The 12142-nt window shown below is 40.7% G+C and overlaps 1 protein-coding gene across 1 annotated transcript; it reads right to left on the reverse strand.

The window, feature by feature from the left end:
• Window positions 1–942: 942 nt before the first annotated feature.
• Window positions 943–9989, reverse strand: LOC306708578 (synaptic vesicle glycoprotein 2A-like; the record flags this gene model as incomplete). Its single annotated transcript, XM_079176441.1, has 12 exons — window positions 943–1126; window positions 1991–2150; window positions 2245–2451; window positions 4773–4906; window positions 4989–5153; window positions 5249–5337; window positions 6179–6286; window positions 7039–7128; window positions 7293–7426; window positions 7792–7943; window positions 8581–8761; window positions 9380–9989. 12 exons carry the CDS (start codon window positions 9987–9989, stop codon window positions 943–945), a joined length of 2214 nt encoding a protein of 737 aa, XP_079032567.1.
• Between the last annotated feature and the right edge of the window lie 2153 nt (window positions 9990–12142).

The raw sequence follows: 12142 nt of genomic DNA on the forward strand, positions 1-12142 counted from the left end.
TCAACACCAGCGAGGGGAAACATTAGTTTAACACTGAACACTAAGGAGCTGGATCAAACTATTCCCATTTACAAGAGAGAATCCTGTGAAATGCATCTTCACCTGTCTATGTGTTGAGGCTTTCAGTAGAGGAGTAGACTGGATGTATGCAGGGACAAAGACATATTACATTATCCGTTTCCGGATAAATCACTGGAATGTTTTCATATTATTTCGTAGAAACAGATCTGGCTTCAGCAGTAGGCAGTGGTCGAGGGTCACGAGCGTTCTTGGAGAAAATATATTCACCCTGAAATTCATTATGAGATCTTTTCAAAGAAAAACCTTTCGGCAAAGCAGAGACATCTGCCTCAATGGAAATGTAAAAGTAACTGTACACTCAGCAAATGAAAACGCAGCACTGAAAGCCAGTTACTGAGGCCAGACGAGAAAGAAAAACACTGCATTCATATTTAAAAACCAACCATACATTGACTAAATCTTTTCACCATCTCCCATGAATGGCATATTTTGCAGTCTCATCCCCTCATTTGCAATATCTGTCTCCTCAATTGTGTTTAATATTGTAGATTTGTGGGCCGGTGAGAGAAAACTCCCAGAAATTTACATTTTATCCTCACTGCACACCACAATTTGTACTGCGTCACCCTGTGCATGTTACACTTACGGGAATAAAAGATGTTTTTAGAACCTGACAGTGCAGCCTGAAAGTTCAGATGTAGTTGTGTGATCATGACACAGGTATTTATTTCTACATCTGTGTGCTCCTCTCTTAAATCACTGTATATAGACTCTGAATGATGCAATCCATATTTCAAAGGATTCTGGGCTTACAATGGGGATGGCAGTCTGCTCTGGTGGTGTATGACGGGCAGCGCTGAAGCTCTCAGGGATGTTCGGGCTCTTAGTTGTCAAACACACACACTCCAGCTGCGCTCCGTTTTACTGCAACACTTGGCCTCGTGTTTCAGGCAACTTTGTCGCAAGGAAACTACCTGCAGCGAGTGCGCCTGCAGCAAATATGATGGGCACAGCCTTGGTGATGCCGACGAATGACTGGAAGATGCTTATGCCCAGCACGGCCGCCACCTTACAGAGGGCATTCAGGAAGCCAAACGCTGTGGTCCTGAAGACAAGAAAAGAGGGAGAAAAGAGTTTCAGCAACTGATACAAAGAGGAGTTTTAACTATACTGATGAATAATTCACAACTTCAATGTGCCAGATTATGGTTTTACTAGATTTTCTCTGTAATCATTTGAAGTAAAGGTGACTCCACAACACATAAGGTTCTGTCAGTTAAATGTGTTGCTGGAGCCAGTTAGCTTAGCTTAGCATAAAGCCTGGGAACAAGGAGAAACAACTTGCCTGGCTGTGTCCAAATGTATTAAAATCCACCTACGTGCTCCTCCAAAGCTCTTTAATCAAAGTAAAGCTCTATTTAACACTCCGGTGTTGAGTGGATTAAACAAACATGAACTAAGGTGTTAATTAGTGGCAGATGTTTTTGCCTTTGAGTTCAGTTGGGGCTCTGATTAACACAAAACACAACATACAACAATATCTGTGCTTCCAAAAATCTAAGTCAGCAGAAAAGGCGACACTCCAGAGGTGGAAAAAACCCCAAAAGAATCGCCTCATATGTTGATCCTCTGGGTACATTTATTTGCAGTCAAAATGCTTACAAATGTGATGACGTGTTCCAGCATGAAACCTGCATCAGAGCATGTTTGACAGCAATGAGCTCTCTATTTAAAGGACACATCATGTGATCACCAGTCAACAGAAACAATTGCACCTGTACAGCTGCAAGGAGATCCTCCACTCCCCCCAAAATGAATAAATAGAAATAGAAAATAAAAAAACTAAGCATAACTAATAAAATACAATATTTATGTATTTGCATTTCCCCCTCTTACCCCACACAAGTTCATAATTCAACAGAAAATCAACATCTGAAAAACAGCCATGAGTTTGTGCATGTCGTGTTACCTTTTATCCGAGGGGTAGAGCTCCACTGTTATCACATCCAGGGCGTTCCACGAGGCGATGCTGATGCCACCAAACAGGCACAAGAGGGCGATCATCCCCGACTCACTGTTGCCGAACATCAGGAAGAAACAGCTGATACAAGATATGACACTGGACCCCGCTGATCAGAGAGAGAGAGGGGAATCAGAATTACATTGAGTTAAATAGCCCCTACGGCCATAAGTGGATTATCTGCATTGATTGCATTTACTTACCCAGCATCCTTAAACGCCCAATTTTGTCCATTAATAGAGCTGACACGATGTTGCCAGGCAACACCGCCAACGTGCCGAGGAAGTTGACGAAGTAAATCATGTAGGCATTGTTGAAGTCGTCGCTGAAGTCGAGCATGCAGCCCTCCTTGTTGTGGAGGAACGTGCTGTTGACCAGTTTACAGTTGACGAACCTGTACTTGAACAAATCTGATGAAAGAGAACAAGGAGAGAGAGAGAGAGAGAGAGAGAGAGAGAGAGAGAGAGAGAGAGAGAGAGAGAGAGAGAGCTGTTATTGCTCTGAAATTTATAAATACTTGGGAAATTAAATGTCATAAATGCAACTGTATGATTACCACTGGTGATGGGTTTTTTAAAATCCTACCTTTGTCTCCCTATACCTTTTACAGTTTCATGTTTAAATCTGTGTTTTCTGAATGTAAAGAAATGTTGACACACTCATTTAAATCCTCTCAGGCATTGCAGGCACATTTATAGAGTTTGTTTGGGCTGTATGCAGGAGACGTACCTCAAGGATGGAAAATCTTACTTTCCGGGTAAAATTTAAAAAATGTACTTACAGTTTATCATCTAAAAGATGCTAGAAGTGAATATTAACCAACAAAAGGGACAGTGCTCTTTATAGCAGAGATTGTAGTACAGATACAACATAATGTATCATATCAGGTCTTTATCAACATGACTTTACGTATATTCACATAATATTTATAATTGTTGTGGTTATACTATCATCCTTATGGAAAGCATATTTTTGGGGGATGAAGAGCATCTGACTTCATTGTTGCTCCCTGAAACCAAATCTTGAATGATCTCTCAGCCAAAGGACAGCCACCACACAACCAATCCTCTGCCAGCAGCTGTTTTTCATCAAAATCTCTTTTAGGCAGAGATCAAACATAAAAAAAACAGCATCCATCACGGTTGACTTTTAAAACATGAATAACGGTGGGAAAAAACAGAAGAGGTTACAAGGCCTGTTACCTTATTCTCTGTTTATACTTTGATGCCTGCAGCCGCAAAAACTGCATGATTATATTTTCTGATGACAATGCTGAAAGTGCTTCCATACCAACAACCAACAACAGTTTCATTAAAGGGAGTCGGGGAGACATAAAAGTGCTGAATGATCGTATATTTGAAGATGTTCAAATGACATAAACATAAAAGAATGCATCGTTGGCTTCGGGGATGAGGAGATACTGCTGCTGTAAAAGCTGCTGAGGCGGTTTCTGTTGGGATTCAAGAGCTTCTCTGTTTTCTCAGGCAGAAACTGACACATTGATCGAAAGTAAACACGCAGAAATCAAAACCATGCAGCGAATGCCCTCTATGCACTAACACTTTTGAGTGCATTTTTGTGTGCAGTTACACACTTATATACAAAGCATTCACATATAAATGAGCTATAGTTAGTGTAAAACAAGTGGTGGGTGGTACTTGCTTCGGTAGAAGCTGATATTCAAGAACAAAAACATCTCAAGAACAACAGCAAACATACAAAACAAAAGGCACGTTGAAATAGAGAAGAAGAATAAAGAAGAATAAAGAAGAATAAAGAAAAATAAAGAAAAATAAAGGAAAAAAACAAGCTGGCATGTCAAGTTGTGTCTAGGAAGAAGCTTTGTTTCTGATTATCCAACAAGCCCATTGTTACATCTGTGTTCTGGTCATCATGAAGCACTGTTTCACAGCTAATTGCACCACTCTGCTGTCTGGATTTGTTTATGTTGCTAGGGCAACAGTCCTCTTCAGTGTAACCCAGGGATACTAGCAGCAGAATGTTTCCATGGTTGCAGTCCTGCTGAACATCTGTGTTTGATCTTTTCTATATTTTTACTTCAGGCGGCAATAAAAACTACTTAAAATTCATATTTATGATGACTGCTTTTTGCTGAGCAGTTGTGTAATAAAAGTGGGCAATAAAAAGATCATTAAAACAGTTCACCTAAAGTGTTTTACATCAATTTAAAGCTGCAATAATCCATATTTTTACCCTAACAATGTATCAAATGACTATATGTAATGATCACCTGACTGCTTTCCCCCTCAGCTCTACAGAGCGTTTTAATCTATTTTAACTCATTACTGTGGTTTCACATCACTTTACTGTTTTGGTTCAGTCTCACTGATCTCATCAGCTGTTTTCAGCAAAACAAATCTGTTAAACACACAGTTCGCTACCTGCCCAGCGCCCAAAGTCAGTCAGACACAGTTAGTGACTAGTGTGTGAACATAGTGAAGCATTGAGCAGCTAGAGAGCCAGATACTTCACTCAGGGGGTGGTGGAGACCGAAACAGAGCTGAAAGGAGAGTGAATGTTAGACTAAAATGTAATGGTTGGCCAGAAATATGCATTCAGATGCATTCATTAGCATTCAGATGAATGCTAATGTTTCTCTTGGTTTGCTGGATACCTTGTTATTTTATAGACAAAATTATTCAAAAAGAAAAGAATTGACCTCTGTGCATATCAATACTGAACACACCGATGAATTTCTGACGATGTTTACCTGTGTTGTAGAACAAACTTGCAACGAAGGTGCAGTTTTTGAAGATGGTGTGTATGGAGGTGATGTCCTCAAAGTAGCACTCCTCAAACACTGAGTCTTCAAACACCATGGACTTCATCTTCAGGTTGAGGAACCTAGTAAACAGGATACAGGTTTTCAGCAAAACGTTTTATTAAAACTGCCTCACCTAAAAACGGCGGCTCACAAAACACTTACTTGTCATTGAAGTAGTGTCCTTGGAGATGCACTTGGTTTTCCAGCGTGAAGTTAAAAGTGACATGCTCCACTCGTTCCTTGGTGAAGGTCTTTGTGCGTGAGTCGTATTCCTGCTTCTGGATGTACTTGATCATGTCTGGGAACCACACCGTCAGACCGTAATAGCTGCAAAGTTTTTAGAGTCAGGACAGATGAAATAAGCCTTTAAAAGTGAACGTGATTCCCACGTATAGCAAAGGTTTTATGAGTCTTTAGTTTACCTGAAAGACATGGAAAACCAAACAGCCATGAGCATGAACGTCGTCCGTTTATATTCTGGGCTGAAGCAGGCTAGAATGTTATTCCGTATCTGCAACATGTGAACAAGAAAACCGTGATTGACACCAGATTTAGACTTCTCATAAGATTCTTCTCAGTTCACTTTCCTGATTAAATTATGTTATTTTGACACACATTGCAATTTAGTGACTCCAGCGGACATTTCTGAGCAGCAACGAAGTGCCGGAATAAAGTTCATGAATAGGAGGTAAAACTTGAATGCAACATGTTTCCCCAAAATTGTTACAGCTTCCACATTAAGAGTGAAGACTATTTACAGTCGGCATTTAGCAGGTGGTGCAGAAGCAGATTCAGAAGAAAACGGAGGGTGTAGGCGAGCAGCAGAACGTAGGCTGAATAAGAATTAAAATCAGGCACAAAGGTGGTCAAGTTTCTGCTTGGAGCAGTGGTGCAGCAACAATGTGCAACACAATAAAAAACACGAGCTCAAACACAAGACAGTAAAATATGTGTTCATGATTTCACTGTTGGCAAAAAATGCTTGTTTGTTTCACCAAATTTAATTTTCGGAGACAAAAGAAAGCAGCAGAGAAAGTCTGCAGGTGGAGGCTGTTTAATTCACACATAAAACTAGATGTAGGTGAAGAAAGAAAGAAAATTAATATAGGGGGAAAAGACGGCATTTTTAACTTCTTGGCTACTCTTGGACGTTACGCCTCCATCTATGGGTCATTCAACCTATGCAGCTCTGAGGTCCTTAACAGCCCCACACTGTAAAAGAACACTAACACATTGTTAAATGAGCAGTGATCTCAGATTTCATCTTAATGACGTTTTATTTCATGCTTTTAAAACTTGGTCACAGTTTGGGTCCAGAACTGCCTGCATAACATCAAACCTCCTTCACTCACCTGTTGGGAGAGGCTCATGATCTTCATCCTGTAGCGTTGCCAGACTGGAGTGTCGGTGCCAATGTCCACCAACTCATCCATCTGCTTCACCGTCTTAATTGTGGTGACCTTGGATGAAAGAGATGCAAGCCCTTTAGCCAGATGTCAAGAAATGAATTTTGGTTGTATTTGTGTTTTTTCTGAAAAGACTTCCTGAAACTCTTCCTCCTGTTGGTGTGTCCTCCATAGAGGAATGTCAGGCATGATAAGACAGTGAGCGGTAAAGGATGAAGCAAACTATTAGAAATAGTATTGTTGCTTTTCTCCTAAAATTAGAATGCATTAACACTCTTGAAAGCCACAACTTGTTTGACATTTAATGTTAATTTAAAGCCTGATGACAATGTTTGGGATGTGGAAAAGTTGCATTGTAACATTAATTGGGCGCTATAATGAGCTGGTTCGATTTTCACAAATTGTTTGACAAAAATACCTCTTTTGGAAAATACTACATGTTGTACCTTTAACCACGTATTGTTGTTGAAATATGGAAGCAGTTGTTTGGCCCTTATCTATAAGAGGGGTAACGATTTCAGAGTAAAAGGGAAACTATTTGTATGGTTCAAGCTGTGTTAAATGGAGACTACATTTTAATAACTCTGCAGCTTTTACTAAAGACGGCCAGGACCCGTTTTTGCATTTCATTCCCAATCTCTCTCTCTCTCTCTCTCTCTCTCTCTCTCTCTCCTCCTCCTCCATCATCTCTCATGCTGTCGGCTATCTAGTAAAGGCATAAAGAGCCAAGATACGTATAAGTGTTGCTTGTGAGCTAATCTAAACGATATGATTTAATAAAACAATGTTTTCTCAGAGATACTCACTGAAAACACCTTCTCCGGGTGTCCCTTTGATCGCATGTTAGTGTCGTGGACTTGCTTCAGAATCATCCAGCCTTCGTCATGTTTGCCGTTCTGTTAGAAAGAAAAGTAAACGTCATACCTTTCCATGATATCGGTATGCATAGATCTTCATTCATTTCAAATCTTTACTCAACATATTCCACATTTGAAATGACTCGTACATGAGTAGGACAGCTAACAGAGTCAGACTGTTGTCAACAAGCACATCTGCTTACCTCTAAGTAGAAGCGTGGGCTCTCTGGCATGGCGCTGAGGGCTGCGATGGCTGCAACAGAGGGAAACGCGCACACTAACACAAACACACGCCAGCTATGGAACTGATACGCCGAGCCCATCTGGAAACTCCATCCTGAGAAGACAAAAACAACCAACACAAAGAAATGAGCTCACACCTTATGCTTTCGCTTTTCCCTACAAATGTGAGTCAAGACAGTAACGGATAAGGCCAGACAATCAATCTTCATAGAGCACAGGCTGGAATGTATTTAATTTGATGTGACACTGAATGAACCATGTTCTTCTTTTTCCTCCCTCAGGGGAAGTCAAAGATCAGCCACACTGCAGAACACTGGCTATGCAAGACTATTTAATATAAAGGATTCATTGGACATTTTTAGTGTTTAAGTGTCAAAATGAAGATGATCAGCTAGCTTGGACAGTGCAAATGTAGCAAACCATAACTTCATAAATGCAGGGATTGGTCACTGTACTCACCATAATGTGGAATTATAGCCCAGGCCATGGCAGATGCATATATTCCCCCAATCATCCAGAACATGCAGAGCCAACTGAGGTGCTCACCACGCTTCTCTTGGGACAGAAATTCTGAATAGTAGGAAAACACGATGGGGATCGAGCCACCAATCCTGCAAACATCAGAAACCAACTGAGTCCTTGTGTTTTTTAAAGTTTAAGCACACAGAGTTGCCAGATGAAAAGCATTTTGTGCTAAGAACCAAGAGCTAAGTCAATGTATTTATTATTAAGTATCCTGAAACACCACGTATTTCGTGAGTATTATTATTAATACATTATATCGGTAAATTGCTAATACTCTTTGTCAGCCACTTGTTTAGTTTGAATAACTGTATTGAGGATTATTTGCTTGCATTAGTCCATCATATTGGTGTAAAACTTACTCAAAGGAAAGTGATCACAAATTAAAATGACTTTAGCATCTCAATTTGACACTTCACTAAATCACATTTAATTATTAATGATGAAAAGACTCTATTCAGACTTTATTCTACTACTGTTAAACTCAAAATGGTGCAGTCAGACATATAACATAGTTCACTCCTCTATAGACATACATTATTGAAAGGTATGATTTATGTAATTAGTTTATATTCTAACTATTGTTAAAAGTGTATTTTTTGTTTTGTTTCCCTTTGTCCTGGATTGTAACTGTAGACCTTCACTCCCTGTAAATGAAAACATATCCAACAGTGAAGCAAATCAGATCAGAATAAGAAAAACTATTTTACACCATTTTCAACTTACCCAACACCTGACAGGAGTCGGCAAAACAGAAAGGTGCCGTAGCCCTGGACGAAGGAGGAGAAGAAGGAGAAGATACTATTGATGGAGAGAGAGATGAGAAGAGACTGTCGACGGCCTATCCGGTCAGCCAGAGCCCCCCAGAGGAAAGCACCAACCATCATCCCAAAATATACAATCAGACCTGAGGAGAGAGCAAAGGAAATCAAACTATTAAAAAGTAACTCTTTTCTGTCATTTTTTTTACTGGGAGATTATGGGCTGACAGCTGGATTTACAACAGGTTTTCTAATAGTCAATACATCTCATGAACCAATAATAAGTTAGTTTGTCTCTCAGCCCCAAGCCACTGAAGATAAAAACCTGTAAAAACAGGTTGCAAATATACACTTGTTGTTTTTTAAAGGCTAAGTATTTTCCTTAAACAGCTGGGCACTGTAGTTTTTTAGCAAACTTTACTCAAACAGCAGTAAATGGTGTATTCTTTGAGGACTATTTTCAGCTCTGGATTAATGCACATTTGGTGCTCTACTAGTTGTTCCATATAGGATTGATTCAAAGGACCCATGTTCATGGTAACGAAGGAACTCGTAGCCCAAAATTTGGCTCATTGATGTGTTTTAATAGTTTTTGGACACCAATGAAGTTCTATGGCTCAGAGGAATAAGAATCCCAGCCAATACTTGTTAGTGGGTTGGTTTTGGAGATTTGTTGACTGTAAGAAAAATATAGACAAAATATGTGACACAGCCAAACCACAACCTGTACAACAGAAGGAGGAGACACTGTGAAAGAGTCTTACCCAGCATGCTTTTGTTAGGTTCAGACAGGCACATGTCCCTCTCAGCGCTGGGCAGGACAAACCCGACCACGAAGATCTCAACACCGTCTGCCATGAGAGCCAGCCCCAGCACAAAGTACAGGGTCCACTGGAACTTCCCATGGCCACACTCCTGTAAAATGGTCTCGTACTGTTGAGCCAGCTCTTCCTGGTCCTTCCTCCTCTCAGCCTCGGACACTCCGACATCTGTGAGCTGCTGAGCGCCGGCCCTCACCGAGCCGGGACCTCCAGCCAGGCTGCCCTTGCCTGACTCGGCCCGGGGAATTCCTTGGTACTCGCCCTCGTAGATCTCATCATCTTCATCGTGACCCTCCGTGGAGTCACTGTGGCCGCCCTCATCGTCGTTGGCCGCCTGGCTGTCTCCACGGTAATAGCCCCCGTCCTGGCTTCCCTGCGTGGGGTAATCTTCATCCTCGTCCTCTTCAAACCGGTTGTAGGAGCGCTTGCTGTACTCATCAGTCACACGATCCACTGAACGGCCGACCTTCTTAGATGCTTGCCGCTTGACTTCTTTGGCAATGTCTTTGGCGCCTTTGATGAAGGCAGTCCGGTTTTGGTAGCCTTCCTCCATTTTAAAGAGGTTCAGAAGATGCCAACGTGTTCAAAGACGGAGAAGCCACCTAAAGCTTCAGTATGTTCAGGGTACACCTCACGAGCTGAAGAGTGGTCGACTGACAACAGGCTCTTCTTACGTCTGTGGAGAAAATGGAAATAGAAAATGGTCAATCTTATGTCATTTGTTATTTCTGCATTGAGTGGAGAGAGGCGTTTTACAGGAGCTTCAAAAGCATCAGTGCACATTTCTGGTGACCTATTACATTGGATGGATTCCTGCATGGACCCTGAGCCCTTAGGCTCTGTCTGACTGAGGAAATGAAATTACTTTCTTAGGAAAGTCAATCAATACACAGAGACACAAAATCACTGCAAGGGGACGCAAGATTACCTCAGAGAGACACAAATGTACTACAAAGTGACAACAAATAGAGGCAAAATGGCTACAAAGAGGTGCAAAATTGAGCTAAGAGACACAAAATGACTACAAAGAAACGAGGACGGAGATGCAAAACTACCACCAAGATAATAAAACAAAAACGATGCATTGACAAAATGTATCTCTTATTAGGTGTCTCCTGGGTGTCTTATTTCTATGTAGGAGAGGCGTCTTTTTCTTTGTGCCGATCATTCTTCTTTTTTTCATTGAGCTAACCAAACCACCTAACTAGCCTTTAATGACGTCTTTCCAGAATACACCTGTTGCTTTTCCATATCTGCCTGCCCAGCATGTGTTGACTGCTGAGTCACAGACGGGATCTGAGAAGTAATTCCAGGGCGAGACATCGAGACCTTGAATGGTGAGAGTGATATTTAATGGATGTTTCTTGGTGCAGAATTTCATGGTGAAGGGCTATAGCATACGTGACCATGACTCAACTGTAATGTGAGTAATACTCCAAAGGATCAATGAAGGCCTTACAGATCACTGTTTATGAGGAAATCCTGTAATACGTATTATAATCTCGTCATTAATTCCTTTAAAGACTGCTCACAAAATCCTGCACTAAAATATATTGTTTTTCAATCATTTAGGCGATTAAAAAAATGCATTAACGATATTGAAGAAAACTGTAAATGTTTCTTAATTCAAAAACTGAAAGAGTGGAGAGGAGCTGTGTTGCAAAACAAATGAGGCTTGAAATTAAGAAAAAGAAGCCGGAAAACTGATGTCCATTTCAACTGTTTGCTGCAGTATCACATCTCCTTTTGAAAAGGGCACTGACTCGTGTAGTTCACTGACGATACCCACATCCCTATGCTGTTTTATTAGGATGCTGTGAGGTCGCCGTGCAATAAAACAAAATGTCACTTTCATTTTGCGGTGCAGTGAAACAACAGACAGAATGAGAGACATCACTGCTACGCTCCCTTTGACCGCCGTTTCAGGAACGAGGTCTGACGGGTAATAATGGGCTGTCAGGGCTATAAATGTCTGCCAGGTAGAACAGGACCTGAGAAAGGGTTTCATAAACGCTGAGGTCAGGGGTCAGCCACAAAAAGAAACCTGTGAAATTTGATGGCATTACATTTCTTTTCTCATTTCTTTCGTTCTCATGTTCTGTACATTGTGAGAGTCTCTAAATGCTACTTCAAAGCCTCCTCCACACTCCATGAAATATTAAATCCCATCGTATTTTTTTATTGTTGGGGGAGTAAAAACAGTGAAAATAATTTCAGCCTAAATATATTAGCATTTAAAACACACCATGTGCAATTACAGAAGGACAAAACTGCTCTGTTGGTTGCTAAAATTTCCAAATCAACATAAACAAATACAGAGTACATGAAGTACATGTCCGCAGTGACAGCTGCAGCCCTGAATTGTGCAAACTAATTGTTTATCTATTGATGCCTTTGTTTAATCATAATGTGAAACCAAATCCTTGTTTGTTAAGTGGTGCAGTAAAGACCAAAATCACGCTATAGTGCTGTAAAGGGGGGAACATAACAGCAGGTTCAAAATGACTCTTGTTTTTACCACGTTGTTGTATCATGGTTTTATGTTCATAATTATCTAAAGATATACAGTCGACCTGTGACAGCATCCATATTCTGGCGAATGCACAATACGTTTAAATTTGTTTATTTAAAATGAGATTTCAACATCTTCACCAGTCACAGATCCTTCACTGTCAGCATGATGAGCAGATTTACTGGTACAGATCA

This window comes from Pholis gunnellus (genome assembly GCF_910591455.1).
Source record: "Pholis gunnellus genome assembly, chromosome: 16".
In the NCBI taxonomy this organism is placed as follows: Eukaryota; Metazoa; Chordata; class Actinopteri; order Perciformes; family Pholidae; genus Pholis; species Pholis gunnellus.